Here is a 19942-nt window from a genome sequence, read left to right on the forward strand (position 1 = left end):
TTTTAAAAAAGTGTTTTTAATTTTATTTTTGAAGAATTGACTTTTTTAAACTTTAAGAAAATATTTTCTTTGCAATATTCTATGTTATGTATTTAACAATAAACTTTAAATATTAAATATATTTATGTGTCCTGTAACTAATCTCAATTTTAGAAAAAAAAATTAAAACAATAATGAAAAGCATTACAATTTTGAAATTAATGTGGCTCTTGTTGACCCGTAAGTCAAAACCACTACATGCCATCCTGTTTTGAAGTGAAATAGATGCAATTGTTTTCATGATTAATGTACACTTGTTGTTTAAAAATTTAAGGAATGACTAAAAAATATTTTAAAAAATGGAAACAAGTATTAAACAAAATATTCAATACAAGTTCATTTATTCATCCCTCAATACAATTCAAGCTGATCAAAAAAATCTCACAGCCAATATAAATTTAATTACAGTTAAAATCATTTAATAATTCATATTAGTGAAAAATAAATGAAATTGAAAAGTAAAGAAACAATTTTTGAATATTTTTGTTGTTGTATGGATTAAATATCAATCCAAATAAATATATTCATAGATATGTACTGAATATAATGAATAATTCAAATTCATCTATTATTAAAGTTATCTATTAAATTATATATATTTAAATTTGTTAGCTAGAATTTATATGAATTTAATTTTCTTGGATTTAGATAAATTGTGAATTGTCGATAACTTTATCACTCATATTATGCATTGATATTGAAAGAAAATAATGGTGAAATTTTGTGTAATATATTTGTAAATAATAAACAAATCATATTAATTTATATATTCTTTGATTTTTCTCACTTTTATTAAGGTGTCACAAGAGAGCATGAGAATATTGAAAGCCATCAATAAATTTATATAAATTCATTTAAATATATTTTAAATTATTCAATTCATTTGTATCTAATCTTGTTAGATGATTTTCAATCCATTCATGAACCCACTTTAGTCAATTCAATGGACGGATATCTAATCTATTTGATTTTTTAATTGGAAATAAAAATAATTTAAAAAAATCATTCATTTAAAAACCATTATTTCAATAAAGTATTTTTAAAAATCAAATCTTAAATTCAGTTTTTTTATAAAAAGCATTTTAAATATCATTTTTTTCTGAAAAAGTGTTTGTTAATTTTTTTGAGAAACACTTTTTTTTAAAAAGTGATTTTTTGAACTTAAAAGAAAATATATGTTACATAATTCACAAACATAAGATACTTATAGTTCTACGTGTAATTTTTTAACATACATTTATGAATTTAATATGTATACTCTGACAGTGTAAATATTTTTACACTGTCAACAAATTATCCACCATTGGTTTATTGACTATCTTTGACTCTCAAACAAAAATAATACAGATCAATGATGGATGATATGCTGATAATGTAAAAAACTTTATATTGTTAATGCATAAATTTTAAATTCTACATTTATATATATGCTGCTATGTATTTAAGGAAAAAAACTTTTAATATTAATTACACAACATGTCCTAAAAGTAAAAAGCACGTTAATTAAATTATTTTCATTTAAATTCATTAACTCTCTTGGATAAATTCAGATGAGTTTAATTTTTTTGAATCTAAATATATCGTTGATTATGGATAACTTTATCACATATATAATAGATCATAAAATAAATACCTTCTTTTTTTTAAACTACCATGGGTCACAACTGTCAGACCTAAGATGTACATTTTCTTAATGATGATTTATTGGCACAATTATGTAGAAAATATTTCTATATTAATGACTAAATATATATATTTTTATTAAAAAATAATATACTCAACTCAATCTAAGAAGTTATAATAGTAACAAATAAATCAATTTGGATTTAGATCCATATGGATAAAAAGTCATCTACTAATTCATATAAATTCATTTAAATTATATTTGAAATTATCCAATCTATCGGTATACAAACTTAATGAATTAATTCCAATTCATTCATGACTTTATTTTTATAGATTTGGATGGATGATAATCCAATCCATTTAATTTTAATTGGAATTATAAATATTTTTGAAGATAATAATCCTTTTAAACACCACTATTTCAATAAAACGTTTTTAAAATCACATTTAATTTTTTTTTAAATATCTTTGAAAAAGTGTTTTTAATTTTTTAAAAGCAATTTTAAAAAATAATATTTTTTTATAATATTATACTACCACATGATGTTTAAAGCTCTTACTTCTAAAGTTTTTAATATATATATAAATTATATTTAAGAACAATATTTTTATTATTAACTATATATATAATCCTATAATTAATCTTAATTTAATAAAAATTCAGGATGGAAGTGAAAAACACCAGTAAAATAATGAAATTGAAAAAGGAAACAATTCTACTTTTTTTGAATGTTTGTTTTTTTGGATGGATTGGATATTTACCCAAATAGATATTTCCATTAGATATAATGGATGAATGCAAATTCATTCATTAGTAAAATTATTTATTAAATTAATTAATTTTAATGAATAAATTTAATTTTATTGAATTTGGATAAATTATGAATTATAGATTATTTCACCCCCTCTAAATTTCTGATAATGTTTTTAACATGTGCCTTACAATTCTTAACATACCAAAGTGGTTTAATTAGGAGAAGAAAGAAACATGCAACTGCTGCATTAAATGAAGGAAAGAGACAATCCACTTGGAATACTCAATTAGTGTCTTTATTCTAATTTTACACCCACTGTTTCCTTTCAATCTAGTATCTCTGCTTGATTTTAACTGTATATATTCCTTTCAGCAAATTATAGTAAACACGGCACATATGAGACTTTTACTTTGTGTGGTTTGAAGAGATAAATGTTTCCAGTTTTATCATTGCAAGCAGATAGACTATTTTCATGATTTGAATCCGTGACCTCGTGGTAACTAAACAATAATCTTACCGTTGCGCCAAATCCATCATGTTTTGAGAAAATTATGGTGATGGCATAATATATATACCCCATCCAAAATGTGAGTTTTTCAATCTCTTTGGACAAAAATTGGCCTCTAGTTATTGGTGGTTGCAGTTTCTTTGTGAAAGTTTCATAAACCTGATAAGATAAAGCCAATTGTGTAGAAATACCACTTATTGTGCATGCATATACAAAAAAATTTCTTATCTGTTGTGCATGTATTTATTTTTTTCTATCACTTGACCCAGTTATGTTGCACTTTCCAAGGCTCTAATGGTTTGAGAAATTGGTTATGGTTGTTTTAGGAAATGGGTGGAGGTTGGTTTTGGAAATTTAGGATTATTCTATCACCTAAAGCTCCATGATAGTTAGGTTAGGACTCATAGTTGCTGCTTCAATCGCAGCTTTTTCAGTTAAGCAGTTGAATGTGAGAAGCTCAAAACCAGGTACTTATGTTTATTCATTAGATTTTTTTTTTGACATTTCTTTTTACTCATTTCATTGCTTAAGATACAAAAAGTGATTCTAAATTATTAAAATTGGATGGTTAATCCTATCTAGTAGTATAAATTGTGTTAAACTTCATCCTCATTTTGGTTCAGACCATGGTGAAGCAAGGCATCAAGATGAGGTCACAGAAGAAGAGCAGGTCACCAGTTTTGCTGATGTTCTCAGAGAGCTGGATGTGAGTTCATTAAGCTGAATTTTATATTTTTCATGGTTTTGACGATTTCCTCGAAAAAGTTGTTTATCTATCATCTATGTCGCACTGATACTTCAAAATGGTTATGAATTGCTATCCAATAATTATCGTATTGAATATTTCAATATATTCTAGATACTATCCATCTTTATATCTTTCGATTATTCTATGATTTTTTTCTGTACCAACTTATCCGCATCGTTCCGTATCCTTGCCTTGTATCAGTATCCAGTTTTTAGTCTGTCATCTTCATATCAATTAGGCAAATATACCCTGATTTAGCTTTCTTATCTGATGCGATACTTGTTGGATGTGTTGTAGAAGGAGGAGGAGGAAGAGGAGAAAGAGGAGGTTAAATTAATTAGCAGCATAATTAATCGACCTAATGATTATGAAGAAGATGATATTCTACCTGAATTTGAAGATCTTCTTTCCGGGGAAATTGAGTTTCCATTACCTACTGATAAGGCCAAGAAAGACAAAGTTAATGAAATTGAGATGGCAAACAATGCCATCGAACTACAGCGATTGCGACAGCTAGTGAAGGAATTGGAAGAGAGGGAAGTTAAACTTGAAGGAGAATTGCTTGAGTACTATGGTTTGAAGGAACAGGAATCAGATGTTGTCGAGTTACAAAGGCAACTGAAAATCAAGACAGTAGAAGTAGATACGCTTAACGTTTCCATCAATTCCTTGCAGGCAGAGAGGAAAAAGCTCCAAGAAGAGCTAAAAAATGGAGCCAATAAAGAACTTGAGGTGGCCAGAAACAAGATCAGGGAACTACAAAAGCAGATACAGGTTGAGGCTAACCATACAAAAGGGCAGCTATTGTTGCTTAAACAACATGTTTCTGGTCTGCAGACGAAAGAAGAAGCGGGTGTCAAAAAAGATGCGGAGATTGAAAAGAAATTGAAGGCTGTGAATGACTTAGAGGTTGAACTAGTGGAGCTTAAGAGAAAAAACAAAGAGCTTCAATATGAGAAGCGCGAGTTAACGGTTAAACTCACTTTTGCTGAATCTAGAGTCACTGAGCTCTCCAATATGACAGAGGTCAGAGTATTTCCTTCAATATTGAATTGAATAAATACATAAAACCAATTAACTTTTCAGCCCTTCTTGTTTATCTTATCAACAGAATATTAACAACTCAATAACTACGGCATGATCATTAAAAGCATTGAACAACCTGAGTGAATATCAATTATAAACAACCAAATTAATCATTAAACCACAGTATTTATACGATAAGACATAAAGTTGATTCTGAAATGTCTCTAGTTTTTATAGTTAGCTCTCATATGTTCTTCTTGCAATGCTTTAGACTATGTTGATCACTGTGATGTTTATTGTTAAATAAAATACAAACTTATAGAAGCAAATTATTTTGAAAAGCTATATAAATTATTTGAAAATCCTATTTGACAAACCACTGTGAAGGTTGTATTCTTCTTCCATGGCAGTGATGATTTATGTTATAATCTTTTAGATGTGTAGTTGTACATTTTATGAGTGTACTTCATCATTTTAAAGAAGCTTTGTCTTGAACTGCAGAGTGAAATGGTCGCCAAGGCAAAAAAAGAGCTCAGTGATCTGAGGCATGCAAATGAAGACCTGCAAAGGCAAGTGGAAGGACTTCAGATGAATAGATTCAGTGAAGTTGAAGAGCTTGTATACCTCCGTTGGGTCAATGCATGCTTGAGGTATGAACTAAAGAATTACCAAGCCGCGCCAGGAAAATTGTCAGCACGTGATCTCAACAAGAACCTTAGCCCGAAATCACAAGAGAGGGCTAAGCAGCTAATGTTAGAATATGCCGGATCAGAACGCGGTCAAGGGGACACAGATCTTGAAAGCAACTTTTCCCATCCTTCTTCACCAGGAAGTGAAGATTTTGACAATGTTTCTATTGATAGCTCCACCAGCAAATACAGTAATATTAGCAAGAAAACTAGCTTAATCCAAAAGTTCAAGAAATGGGGTAAGAGCAAAGATGATTCTAGTGCTCTTTCATCACCAGCCAGATCTCTTTCGGCAAGTTCTCCAAGAAGAATGAGTATGAGTGTTAAACCAAGGGGTCCACTCGAATCCTTGATGCTAAGGAATGTTGGTGATAGCGTAGCCATCACTACCTTTGGGCAGGTAGATCAGGAACCAACTGATTCTCCTAAAACTCCTACCACTACTAGTGACTCCTTAAATTCTGTTGCGTCTTCATTCCAATTGATGTCTAAGTCAGTTGATGTGTCTGTGGATGAAAAGTATCCTGTGTACAAAGACCGTCATAAGTTAGCGTTAGCTAGGGAGAAACAACTTAAAGAAAAGGCCGAGAAAGCAAGAGTACAAAAGTTTGGTGACAATACAAATTTGAGTATAGCCAAGGTTGAAAGAGATAGATCTATACCTTTGCCACCAAAACTTAATCAAATAAAGGAGAAGAGTACATTTGTTTCTGGTAGTCCAAATGATCAATCTGACGACGGTAAGAATGTTGATAATCAAAGCATTAGCAAGATGAAGCTTGCGCAAATTGAGAAAAGACCTACAAGGGTCCCTAGGCCACCTCCTAAATCATCCAGTGGTGGTGCCGTTAGTACAAATTCAAATCCTTCCAGTGGAGTAACGTCCGGTTTACCACCACCTCCTCCACCACCTCCAGGTGCTCCACGACCACCGCCACCACCAGGTGGACCACCTCCCCCACCGCCTCCTCCAGGAAGCCTTTCTAGAGGTGCAATGGATGGTGACAAAGTTCATAGAGCTCCACAGCTAGTTGAGTTCTATCAAACATTGATGAAAAGGGAGGCAAAGAATACTTCATCATTATCAGCTTCTTCGACAAGTAATGCATCTGATGCCAAGAGCAACATGATTGGGGAAATTGAGAATAAATCAACGTTCCTCTTAGCCGTATGTCAAAGTTTACATCTATTTTTGTTATTTTCTCATTTTCGGATTTGAATCTAATGCATAACAGATTTTTGAAAAATATTTCTTTTTATTTTATTGATTTAGGTGAAAGCTGATGTAGAAACACAAGGTGATTTTGTCATGTCCTTGGCAACTGAAGTTCGAGCAGCCTCCTTCTTGGATGTTGAAGACTTGGTTGCCTTTGTGAACTGGCTAGATGAGGAACTTTCCTTCCTGGTAAGCCTTTAAGGTGTTATTGCTGCATCAAAGACAATGACACAACTAAAACTGTTTCATATAATTGCATTCTTTTTAGAACTTAACTTCATTTTCCACTTTTCGTAATTTTGTCCAATGATCACCGCGTAGTACATACTTATTCTTCTTATTCATTCCTTATGTAAGGTTGACGAACGAGCTGTCCTCAAGCACTTTGATTGGCCTGAAGGGAAAGCAGATGCACTAAGGGAAGCAGCTTTTGAATATCAGGATCTGATGAAATTGGAGAAGCAAGTCACAACTTTCATTGATGATCCCAAACTCTCATGTGAAAATGCTCTGAAGAAAATGTATTCATTGCTTGAAAAGTATGCATCTTTCCTCCTATAAATTTATTTGCCATAAATACTTATAGATAAAAGTATTTAAAATCATTCTGATGTCTACTTTAAGTTTGTAGATTCATAATGTTCAAATCACAAAAGTATTGAACTTGTCCATTGTCCAATACTCATTTAGTTTGAATGTTTTGTCTGTATACATGTTTCTTGCAGTTCTATATAGCTAAACCATGACATTGTCTTATCAAATCAATCTTCATTCTTGTTATTATTTTCAGAGTGGAAAGTAGTGTATATGCACTTTTGCGAACAAGAGATATGGCTATTTCGCGGTACAAGGAATTTGGAATCCCAGTAAACTGGCTATCAGATTCAGGAGTTGTGGGCAAGGTATGCTTCTAAACTACTAGAACCAGTTTGTGTTGTGGCTCACACAACAGGTTGTGGTTTCTTTCAATAGCCGTTGAGAATTCTATACTTACCACTATCAGTATACTATACTCAACAACAATAACCGAGTCTTTATCTACTAAGCAGAGCTAGTTTCATGAATCAAATGACATATAATGTCCTATCATAAATTATGTTTATTGACAAACCATTTATAGTCAGTAATGTATAGCTTGGTTTGCGGTTATTGTAACCTTTGCATGGATGATTGTTCCTCATATGGTTACTTAATGGGAACTGTTATATTGCAGATCAAGCTTTCTTCTGTGCAACTGGCAAAGAAGTACATGAAACGTGTAGCATCTGAGCTTGATATATTATCCGGACCTGAGAAGGAACCAACTAGAGAGTTTCTGGTTCTGCAAGGAGTGCGTTTTGCTTTCCGTGTTCATCAGGTAATTTTGGCCACTTTTTTCAGTTGCTTGTGTAAATGAAAAATGATATCATGATCCATATCATAGAGATTCGACAAAATTTTACATTAGTTGTCGATTGCCTAATACAACTTTCATCTTTTATTCGGGCTTAGGACCGACTATATATAATATTAAGTACACATAGGCATCAGAGAGAAAGTTGAATTAGCTCGTGTCGTAGAAAAGATGGTTGAATCACACCTGATAGAAGCCTTAGTAAGGAGACTATAGATCAAATGAAAGTTTAATCTAATTTCTAGAGTAAGAGAGACCAAGAAAAATCATAAGGTGAAACATTAAGAAAGATCTAAAGATCAATGATTTGTCAATGAAATAGAACATTATGACATCGTTCAATCCATGTAGCTGACGTTATCTAGTGGGATTAAGATTTGGTTGTTTTGTGCTGGTTTAAATTACATATCATTCTTCCATATAACTTTGACTAAGGGCATAAGCACTATGATTTTGCATAGGAAAACTACTCTCTAGCATAAGTAGCACGAATTTTACTGCAATGCTTCCAAGTTAATGCAACTACAAATCTAATGCATAGAATAATAGACTAATGTTGGTGCAAAAATCTTTCAGTTTGCTGGAGGCTTTGATGCAGAGAGCATGAAGGCTTTTGAAGATTTAAGGAGCCGCATCCATACTACTCAAGCAGGAGAAGATAATAAACCAGAAACATAAGGTGTCCATCACAGTATTTTTATTGAGTTAAGACCCATTTAGTTCTATCAAAATCTGTGTATACCAATTTCGTCCCGAAAAAAAATCCTGAAGTGGTTCCCAACGATATCAAATATTGGTGGAATTAGTCATTTCTAGTATTTTTATGACTAAGTTTTGGGAACACTACATTCCTATCAGAAACTACTTTGACTCATATTCACGATCTGTAGTAGTTTGTGTTTTTACATTTTAGGGATGAAATTGGTACACATGAGAAATTTATAAGGACTAAGGTGGGTATTCACTGTTTTACTTTTTTCCTTGTAATTGTTTCTCTTATATATATATATAAATATGTGTTGTATTAACATCCTGTATATTTCATTTTGCTTGTTCAATTTGTATAGTCTATACATACTGGATGCTATACAATGATAAAAGAAACATATTATAATGATAACTCTTACCTCCAAGGTAATTTGAGATTCAACTGATCAATATATATAATACTTCAATCAAATGTTGCTTCTTGGTAACAACTTGGCTAACTATTCAATCCACATGATATTATATTGATTATACTGTTACGGGCCTATAGTTATAGTTAATGGAGAGAATGAAGTGATGCATTTTGCTACACTTGCATAAAGCAAAACAAGCATTCTCCTACTATAGCTGATGAATAGTAGCAATGCTATACTTATTGGCCTAATCAATGATGAAAGTTGGTTATGAAAAATGCTGAATAAGAAGAATAGACTTTGTTGAAACATAATTCAAAACCTCAAACATTATATTAAGTCAGAAAGAATGAAGCATGTGTAGAGCTATCAAGTAACCTTAAACTTTTATTTGGCATCATCAAAAGGAAAAAAAATGCAGACCACATTCCAATAATGAGGAACTTGTAAATAGAAATCATATCAAGTTCACTTCATTCTTTTATGCAGTCTCAAGCTGACTAAGGCAATGATCATTCACAAAGACCGAACTTATTTAAGCCACACAAAAAATATAGCTTCAAATTTTAAAATGGACTATGGCAATGGCTTTTGCAGTCTCCTAACACCTTCAAATATTCTGGCTTTGGCTATAGTCTTGCAGAGTCAGACTCCTATTAATTATTGGAGAGGACAGTTCTATCTAAAAACAAAGAAAAACAAAAAAAATGACATTTGTATCATTTAATTTACATTAAAAATACATGCAAAAATAGAACTTCTTGTTTCAGTCTTGCAACAGCCACATTATTTATCTATAAAAATTCAAAATAAAATATGGAATCAGAACATGAGGATAACAAAAAGCTAACAAATATAGGTAAATATTACTCAGCTTTATGAATAATTCCAACAAGTAATGGTGAACCTCTAAGTAAACAAAGAGTAAGCAAAAGTTCTCTTGATTCATTGAACTTCAAATCTTACAAATGCAAATATATTAAGATATTTTAGTGTATCAGCCTATCAGGGATGATACCAGTGGATAGGATATTGCATTTAAACAAAAGAATTCGCAGAATGCAACTTTATGCATATAAACCAAGCATCAAAATATAAAGATTCAACCATAAAAGGAAATGCATTTTCTCTCTTTTCAAGATTACATTAACAAGATAAATGCTTGGGTTTTCTTTTTCTCATGCACTAGTCTAATCTTAACCTTGAAAACATCTAATTACCCCATTTATTATCATCACATTTGGTCAATAATATTTATTTTTATCACTTTCCAGTTTCCAACATATCAATATTAGACAAGTGTGTCATAATTATAGGGTTGTTATGGTGATGGCTGTTAGAAAGATATAGAATGAATGGTGATGATCAGAACATTGTAGAGATAATGATAATGACAAGAAATGACCATGATGGTTGGGAGGATTATTAGAATGTTACTTTTTACTTTTTGTAATTTTTATTTACTCTTATAATGTGTGATTAATCTATGATAAAGAATAAAATATCGTTGGAAATATGTGATGTAATGTCTCACGGATTTAGAGTAGTGAAATAGGACGTAAAGAGAAGGCAAAATGTCAATATTGTTGTTTCACAATTTTTTGTACTTTTAATCTTAATTGTTTAATTCTTTAATAATAAATCAATCATTTTGGAATTTCTTTTAATCTCACACAACCAAGAGCATTCTATACAATTTCTACAAAATACAAAACATTCAAACATTAATTACACTAGATAAGTCCGACTAGATAAATCAAATAATGTCATAATACTCTATCATAAATTATATTTATTAATAAAATATTAATTTTTAAATTTTTTTAATTATTTTGCTTATGATTTATATTGTCATTTCTCTTCCTCTAGAAATTAGACTATCCTTCATTTGATTTATTCTATTTATGAAAACTTCTACTAATCTCTTCTACACATACTCTACCAACCTAAGATGAGATTCTACAGTAGAAAAATGACCAATCTAACATATTTGAGGCCTTGTGCAGGAAAAATATGGCCCCTAAAATTTATTAAAAAAATTATTGACAATTTTTTATTGGGTTTGAGAAAATTGTGTGGTTATGGTTCTCATTCTTTATGTGTCACAGTTTTACAACATCTTGGAGACTATGTAAAACTTAAAGATTAAAGTATTAATGCATAAATTTCAATTTTTTGTGAGCTCTTAAATTTTAATCATCTTGTCTATGTTATGATGATTATCATATAAACCTAAAGTAAAACTAGGAATGCACTAAAATAACTATGATTTATAAAAATAAATATATTTATAAATAAAAAAAGGATGTAATTAAAAATATTATAAATGGCCCGTTATTATTGGGACCCCTGAACGGTGGCACCTGCACATGGCCGACCCTGCATAGGAGATATTTCATTCTTCTCCCTTACTCATTTTTAATTCTATATTGTTTAGTTTGTTCCATTGTCCAACAAAATATTATCATATATGTTATATGATGATTATTCCCTTGTTCATTGCTACATTGTTTAGTGTGTTCATTTATATCTAACACAATATTTTAGGATCCAATATTTAATCTTATATAATATTGTAAGTCCTATAGTTGTGGAGTAAAACTTTTTCTTAAACTTGAATGATACATAAGAGATTCTGTCATTTCATTCAACCCACTTGAGTCAATTTCCCCAGAGTCTTATATATTAGGATTTAACATGCATACATTGATAATGTAACTGTTTTTACACTGATCAACAAATCATCCATCATTCATATGTAAACTACTATTGAATTTCGAGCTATCAAGTAACCTTAAACTTTTATTTGGCATCATCAAAAGGAAAAAAAATGCAGACCACATTCCAATAATGAGGAACTTGTAAATAGAAATCATATCAAGTTCACTTCATTCTTTTATGCAGTCTCAAGCTGACTAAGGCAATGATCATTCACAAAGACCGAACTTATTTAAGCCACACAAAAAATATAGCTTCAAATTTTAAAATGGACTATGGCAATGGCTTTTGCAGTCTCCTAACACCTTCAAATATTCTGGCTTTGGCTATAGTCTTGCAGAGTCAGACTCCTATTAATTATTGGAGAGGACAGTTCTATCTAAAAACAAAGAAAAACAAAAAAAATGACATTTGTATCATTTAATTTACATTAAAAATACATGCAAAAATAGAACTTCTTGTTTCAGTCTTGCAACAGCCACATTATTTATCTATAAAAATTCAAAATAAAATATGGAATCAGAACATGAGGATAACAAAAAGCTAACAAATATAGGTAAATATTACTCAGCTTTATGAATAATTCCAACAAGTAATGGTGAACCTCTAAGTAAACAAAGAGTAAGCAAAAGTTCTCTTGATTCATTGAACTTCAAATCTTACAAATGCAAATATATTAAGATATTTTAGTGTATCAGCCTATCAGGGATGATACCAGTGGATAGGATATTGCATTTAAACAAAAGAATTCGCAGAATGCAACTTTATGCATATAAACCAAGCATCAAAATATAAAGATTCAACCATAAAAGGAAATGCATTTTCTCTCTTTTCAAGATTACATTAACAAGATAAATGCTTGGGTTTTCTTTTTCTCATGCACTAGTCTAATCTTAACCTTGAAAACATCTAATTACCCCATTTATTATCATCACATTTGGTCAATAATATTTATTTTTATCACTTTCCAGTTTCCAACATATCAATATTAGACAAGTGTGTCATAATTATAGGGTTGTTATGGTGATGGCTGTTAGAAAGATATAGAATGAATGGTGATGATCAGAACATTGTAGAGATAATGATAATGACAAGAAATGACCATGATGGTTGGGAGGATTATTAGAATGTTACTTTTTACTTTTTGTAATTTTTATTTACTCTTATAATGTGTGATTAATCTATGATAAAGAATAAAATATCGTTGGAAATATGTGATGTAATGTCTCACGGATTTAGAGTAGTGAAATAGGACGTAAAGAGAAGGCAAAATGTCAATATTGTTGTTTCACAATTTTTTGTACTTTTAATCTTAATTGTTTAATTCTTTAATAATAAATCAATCATTTTGGAATTTCTTTTAATCTCACACAACCAAGAGCATTCTATACAATTTCTACAAAATACAAAACATTCAAACATTAATTACACTAGATAAGTCCGACTAGATAAATCAAATAATGTCATAATACTCTATCATAAATTATATTTATTAATAAAATATTAATTTTTAAATTTTTTTAATTATTTTGCTTATGATTTATATTGTCATTTCTCTTCCTCTAGAAATTAGACTATCCTTCATTTGATTTATTCTATTTATGAAAACTTCTACTAATCTCTTCTACACATACTCTACCAACCTAAGATGAGATTCTACAGTAGAAAAATGACCAATCTAACATATTTGAGGCCTTGTGCAGGAAAAATATGGCCCCTAAAATTTATTAAAAAAATTATTGACAATTTTTTATTGGGTTTGAGAAAATTGTGTGGTTATGGTTCTCATTCTTTATGTGTCACAGTTTTACAACATCTTGGAGACTATGTAAAACTTAAAGATTAAAGTATTAATGCATAAATTTCAATTTTTTGTGAGCTCTTAAATTTTAATCATCTTGTCTATGTTATGATGATTATCATATAAACCTAAAGTAAAACTAGGAATGCACTAAAATAACTATGATTTATAAAAATAAATATATTTATAAATAAAAAAAGGATGTAATTAAAAATATTATAAATGGCCCGTTATTATTGGGACCCCTGAACGGTGGCACCTGCACATGGCCGACCCTGCATAGGAGATATTTCATTCTTCTCCCTTACTCATTTTTAATTCTATATTGTTTAGTTTGTTCCATTGTCCAACAAAATATTATCATATATGTTATATGATGATTATTCCCTTGTTCATTGCTACATTGTTTAGTGTGTTCATTTATATCTAACACAATATTTTAGGATCCAATATTTAATCTTATATAATATTGTAAGTCCTATAGTTGTGGAGTAAAACTTTTTCTTAAACTTGAATGATACATAAGAGATTCTGTCATTTCATTCAACCCACTTGAGTCAATTTCCCCAGAGTCTTATATATTAGGATTTAACATGCATACATTGATAATGTAACTGTTTTTACACTGATCAACAAATCATCCATCATTCATATGTAAACTACTATTGAATTTCAAACAAAATTAATACAAATCAATGGTAGATGATGTGCTGACAGTGTAAAAAACTTTACAGTGACGATACATAAATTTTAACTCTATATATTATGCTATGTATCTATCATTATTTGCTGTGTAATTTAATAATTTATCCCTATTATTCTATTTATTCTTTTACAAGTGATGACATGTTAAGTTTTTCTATTTTTAACAAAATTGTTATTTTTCTTGTTATGTAATTCTTCACAATAATGAGAATAAATATTTAACATTGTCTTGAACTTTCTAAAATGATATTTAGATATGAATAAATTTTCCAGAAAAATAACACTTAAAAAGAAGAATTGATGAATTTGACTTATTATTTTTACATAAAGGGTTTTATTTATTATTTGGGCTTTACTAACCATTTCCCTAATCAGCCCAAAAAAGAAACGTCAATATAAAGAAATTACTATACTTTATAAGGGAAAAGAAAAAAGAATTGATTTTAATGTTTACTTTTCTTTCTTGGGTTGCTTAAAAGGTAATGGTTAACAAAACTCGGGTATTTTCGTGCAACTATATTTCATTTTGCTTGCCTATCAAAAAAATATATCATTTTGCTAGCTCAATTTACATAGCCCATACATATTGGATGCTATACATATGATAAAAGAAATATTGCAATGATAACTTCAAAATCCCAATCATAAATACCATCAAATATTTGGTATCTTAGGCAAACTCTTTATTTTTCACTAACCAAAAGTAAAAAACTAATTATTTTCAGAGTATATATTTACCCTCTCATAGCAAGTGTTACTCCTAATTGAATCTTGACCTTGGGCCATGTCCAACACCTGAGAATCTAAATGGGCCTATAATTAAAAATTATAAATTTCAAAGGAGAGAATGAACGAGTGATACATATTTTGTACACTCGCATATAGCAAAATATTAATTCTCCAACTATATGTCGTGCATAGCAACAATATGCTACATTTATTGAACTAAATGATGAAAGTTTGTTATGAAAAATGCTGAGTAAGAAGAATCATCTGCAGGCATAGTGCATAACTGAGGGCTAATAGAAAAGTTGAAAAGCAAAAAGAATAATAAGGTTACAACAATGTAATAACAAGACTTCTGTCAGTGAATTTGGCTCCGCCAACTTTTCCTTGGATTTCTTTAGGCAAAGGAATGACACGTCTTTGATCTCCTGCTTCTACTAAAAGCTCAGATCCTCCCCTATACTGCAATTATGTGAAGAAAAAAGAAGAAAAAAAAAGCTATCAGCACCTTTTTGATGTGAAGTTATGCACATCAAACCAACAATTTATACAACTATGAACCTAACATAATGGACAAATTTGCTTCCTTTTTTTGGTAGTACCAAGGGACCCTATGAGTAAGGAACTAATCCCTTTCGGAGTGCGTGACTACCCCTCCCAACAAATGTTACGGTCAGGAATCAATTTTTTTACTTTTTGATCTTAGGGATCTAGAGGGCCTTAAACCACTAGACCAAATTTGTTTCCTTTAGAGGAGTGCAACATTTATGATAACAGAGAATAACAGACAACCAATTCAACTGTTAAATTCAAATTATCGGTTCAACCCAAAAAATCAAAATCAAAATTTAAAAAAAGGTATTTGATGTTTAAGGACATGTGTACGGTTCACGAAGTAATTCCATCATGTATTAAGTTTCAAGTTTTGTGGTTTATCTGCTAGGAAGTTGAGCAAAACTTTTATAGTTTTATGAATAATAAGATACCCTTCTCATCATCCACTAATACCAGGTCCCTTTTCTGAAGCAATGCAAAGAAGCTGTGTCTTAAAGATGACTTAAGAAACATTCACCTCTTTTCGGATAAATTCTTTCTAATAAAGGGAAGCACCATCAAGACCATGGTAAAAAAATGGATTTATAAAATAGTAGAGCAGAAAGATATTACATACTTGGTATAATTTAATCTCTGATTTGTCAAAACCTGGCATGAAGAGAGTAACTGATTTTCTTTTTCGATCAAATGTAACTGATGATGGCACACTACTGGATTGACTAGTTAGCAAAGTAAGAAGACTCCTAGCATCTTCATTGCCGGTGTCCAGTAGAACCCTGCTCCAGTCCACTGGGTTGTTCATTGACAAATTTGAAATAAAAGCAGAAGGCAAGGGAGAAAATTCTTTCTTAGCTCTTTCCGATGATTCTAGATTTTCTTGCAAAGGGGTGACTCCAAAAGCACCGGAAACTTGAGCACCAGCCTGGATTGTGCAACCCCAATATCGTAAAGCAGAATTGACAGTGGTTGGATTGTTTGGATCCATCACAAGGAAGCTGCTAAATCTCTGTGGGTTTGAGAATGCATGAGATGCTCTCTGGGTAACATAACACATAATGTCATAATTAATGTAGAAGCTTACAGGTTTGCAGTTACATGTGATTAAATCCAACACCATTTACTCTTACCTCCAGAAATTCTTCCGAAGTGTCCCATATTTCTGAACTTCCACTGAATAAAGATCTGCTGCTACTTATTCTCGTGGCTTCATCCACAAGTCTTAGGAGTGAAGGAGCAGCCAATCTCCCAAGTTCAGTTTTCTCCGCAAGGTTGCGTAGATATTTCAAATACAATCTACAAAATCACAATATCAAACCGAAGATAATGATTAAGATGTGCATTTGTGTGTAAGAGTGGCAATTCCAAACCTTGATTTACTACTTGCACCTACGAATCGCAGGGTATCATCACTGCTTATACCATCATATACTATTACGTCAAATTTATCCTGATGATTCTTTGAAGCTGCAATCCCCAAAAAACCAACAAGCCTTTCAAGTGCAAGTACCAAAACAATTGAGTCCATCCCAGGCAGGATGCCAAGCTCTTCTCCAACAATCTATTTTATTAGAAGACAGAGATAAGTAAGACAGAGTCTCACATAAAGGTTTGATCAAGAGAATATATGTTCATCATAAATAGGCAAAATATAATTGTAGAAATTATATTACATACCCACCCCTCCAAGTGTGCCTTGTGTCATATTAAGCTTTGCATCCGCTTGCTTCAGAAGTTTTAGTGGTTCAAGAAGTATCTGCATTTATAGAGCAATACTCAAAGTCCGTCGACATCAAAACCAAAAAAGTATCCAAGGTGACATATATAGATGTAGGGAAAGGAATAGGCGGCGCACTTTGGTTGTTTCCAACCTAACAGCTGAAAGATTGTTGCTGCACACAGCAGGGGTAGATCCAATCTTACGGTTGAGGAGATAGTCAGCAGTGGTGTCTTGGCCTTGTATCACTAAACATGTGTTCAATCCAGTCATTGCATAATGCTGAAATAACAGGACAAAGGGGAAAAAAGAGATTAACTTCTGTGGTTGAACTTCAACTATAGGCTTCTGCAAGAAATTGGAACTGTGACGAAAAAATTACATAGAAATTAGGTCCCCTATTTTCTATGTAGACAATGAACTCCATTTAATGACCTTATTCTAAGATCAAGACATAGCAAAGGAGTGACATTTTCAAAAGATAGAGCCAATTAGACAGGTTTGCCACTGCTATGTCCTAGTGTAGACTGACATTTACTCCAATATGGTAGTTAAAAATTAAAACTTAAGCTTCATTCAAAAAGTATAAATGGTACAGGAAGAACTCTTGTCCCCAAAGACCCCAATTAATAATAAAAAGGAATCAACATTGAGTATTCAAAAGTATTTCTCATGCTCTGACATGCTGTCAACAGATCCAAATTCTAACATCATGTATTATATAGGATATTATAGAGGCACCACCCAATCCCGAGATTAATTCACCTTCTTTTTATTTTTTTTCACCCTATTTCGGGATCAGAAACTTGAACAAGCAGAAATACATATGTACATTCATCTAGCAATGGAAAAATTGTAATCTTCAATCTCAAAGATGTCAACTGTATAGATATATTAAATACAATTTTGTGCTTGGTTGAGTAGGTCTTAAATAGGTGAAGGGTTAAGATTGGAGTAAGACAAATATGTTCTCATTTTCACTGCAAAGTGCGAACTGCTTGGTAGAGCAATGAAAGTATAAAAATGTGAGAAAATGATTTTGTCCCCTCTTGCTTGGTAACTATTAAGCACCACTCTATCCTAGCATAATATATACAACTAAATAAATAAATTGATAAAAAAAAGGCGATCCAGTACACGAGATTTCGAGTATGGATGCAGTCTTGCCCTTGGGCAAAGGGTCTGTTTCTAGTACCAGTAGCAAATCGATGAATTAGATGAATTTGAATCATAATAGATAGGTGAAAAGCAATTCATGGATCCATGTAAATTCATTGAATCATATTTTGAATTATCCAATTCATCCATATCCAAACTTAATAGATGAAGTTCAATACATTCATGAATTCATTTAATGGATTGGATGAATATCCAATTCATGAATTCATTTAATGGATTGGATAAATATCTAATTCATTTAATGAATTGGATAAATATCCAATTCATTTGTTTTTTTAAATTCAAATTAAAAGTAATTTCAAAGAACATCATCCTTTTGAAAACCACAATTTCAATAAAGCATTTTTAAACTCACTTTTTTTAAATCATTTCTAAAAAAATCACTTCTACAAGGATGTTTCATTTAAGTTTGTATGAGTAATATTGACTATGTATTTAGTAACAAACTTTTAACATTAATCTAACCATTGAGCAAGTACTACTCATGTATATATGATATACATGAGTATGATGATTTAATTTAATAAAAAATGAAAGTGAGAATGAGAATTACAAGTAAGAAAGAGATAATGAAAAATTGAAAGAAAAAAAAAACAAAGTGCTTGTTTATTTGTTGTCCACATGAGTATACTTAATATATAATTGATGAATATGAATTTATATATTATTAAAATTTTCTATTGAATTATATCCATTTAAATTTATTAACTTTATTAATTTGGATGTATTTAATTTTAGTGGATAATTTTGGCACTCTGGTCATCCTCTAAACCAAATCATAAAAAAGAAATACCTGAGCCGCAAAGATAGCGGCAGTAGTTTTGCCAGAGCCACCCTTGCCAAGGAAAGTGAGCAATTTAGTTTGTGCCGTTGATTCTGTGGCCGGAGCCTCCGAAGAAGAAGCCGCCACCGCAAGAGTCGGTTGTGGTGGACGGCGAGTGGAACGTGAAATGGGGAATCCAACAAGAAGCGGAAACGAGAGAGTTGAAATCATAGCCATTGCTGATTGTTTTGCTCAATTGGGGAGACAGAAATGGATAACAGATATTCTTCAATTTGAACACCACAATGCTTGCATTCCATGGTAGCAATTAAAAACTTATTAAACCCCGTTCCTGGTTCTTACATGATAGTAGATGCATTCGGTCCCTTATTATCGAATTTACCATATGGGGAGAAAAATGTCACGTAATTAAAAAAAAATATAAAGTAATATTTTTATATTATTTGGAGAAAATTATTTAACAGAAAGACATAATATAAAATCTTTATTCATTTTCGGTTTAGTCTGATTTAGGAAGGAGTTAGATACCACATATTCTGTCCTATAATATAATATAATATTGTGTCATTTCATATGTTATGAGTTTTGATTGGTAAAAAATATTTAAGAATAATTTTTTAATCAATCAAACGTCATAAA

At 31.0% G+C, this 19942-nt stretch overlaps 2 protein-coding genes across 2 annotated transcripts; one reads left to right on the forward strand and one right to left on the reverse strand.

Annotated features, from left to right (window-relative positions):
- LOC109337373 (protein CHUP1, chloroplastic) lies at positions 3022-9077 on the forward strand. Its single transcript, XM_019574341.1, has 10 exons — positions 3022-3129; positions 3255-3395; positions 3552-3634; positions 3974-4702; positions 5204-6559; positions 6665-6796; positions 6965-7146; positions 7398-7509; positions 7821-7964; positions 8577-9077. Exons 2-10 carry the CDS (start codon positions 3311-3313, stop codon positions 8676-8678), a joined length of 2925 nt encoding a protein of 974 aa, XP_019429886.1. The 5' UTR covers positions 3022-3129; positions 3255-3310; the 3' UTR covers positions 8679-9077.
- On the reverse strand, positions 9295-19657 carry LOC109337382 (uncharacterized protein At1g26090, chloroplastic). The gene is made up of 8 exons (XM_019574347.1): positions 19313-19657; positions 17479-17622; positions 17305-17379; positions 16994-17184; positions 16754-16919; positions 16243-16662; positions 15333-15533; positions 9295-9437 (listed from the first exon to the last, which is right to left on the reverse strand). Exons 1-7 carry the CDS (start codon positions 19517-19519, stop codon positions 15402-15404), a joined length of 1335 nt encoding a protein of 444 aa, XP_019429892.1. The 5' UTR covers positions 19520-19657; the 3' UTR covers positions 9295-9437; positions 15333-15401.

The sequence above is a fragment of the Lupinus angustifolius genome, chromosome LG02 (assembly GCF_001865875.1).
Source record: "Lupinus angustifolius cultivar Tanjil chromosome LG02, LupAngTanjil_v1.0, whole genome shotgun sequence".
In the NCBI taxonomy this organism is placed as follows: Eukaryota; Viridiplantae; Streptophyta; class Magnoliopsida; order Fabales; family Fabaceae; genus Lupinus; species Lupinus angustifolius.

Coding starts and splice junctions, on each gene's coding strand:
- LOC109337373 (XM_019574341.1), top strand. CDS start 3,311: ATGATAGTTAGGTTAGGACTCATAGTTGCTGCTTCAATCGCAGCTTTT. Junction 6,797..6,964: donor ATGAGGAACTTTCCTTCCTG/GTAAGCCTTTAA, acceptor TCCTTATGTAAG/GTTGACGAACGAGCTGTCCT. Junction 7,147..7,397: donor ATGTATTCATTGCTTGAAAA/GTATGCATCTTT, acceptor TATTATTTTCAG/AGTGGAAAGTAGTGTATATG.
- LOC109337382 (XM_019574347.1), bottom strand. CDS start 19,519: ATGGCTATGATTTCAACTCTCTCGTTTCCGCTTCTTGTTGGATTCCCC. Junction 16,663..16,753: donor CTTCGGAAGAATTTCTGGAG/GTAAGAGTAAAT, acceptor TATGTTACCCAG/AGAGCATCTCATGCATTCTC. Junction 15,534..16,242: donor CAGAGATTAAATTATACCAA/GTATGTAATATC, acceptor ACATAATTGCAG/TATAGGGGAGGATCTGAGCT.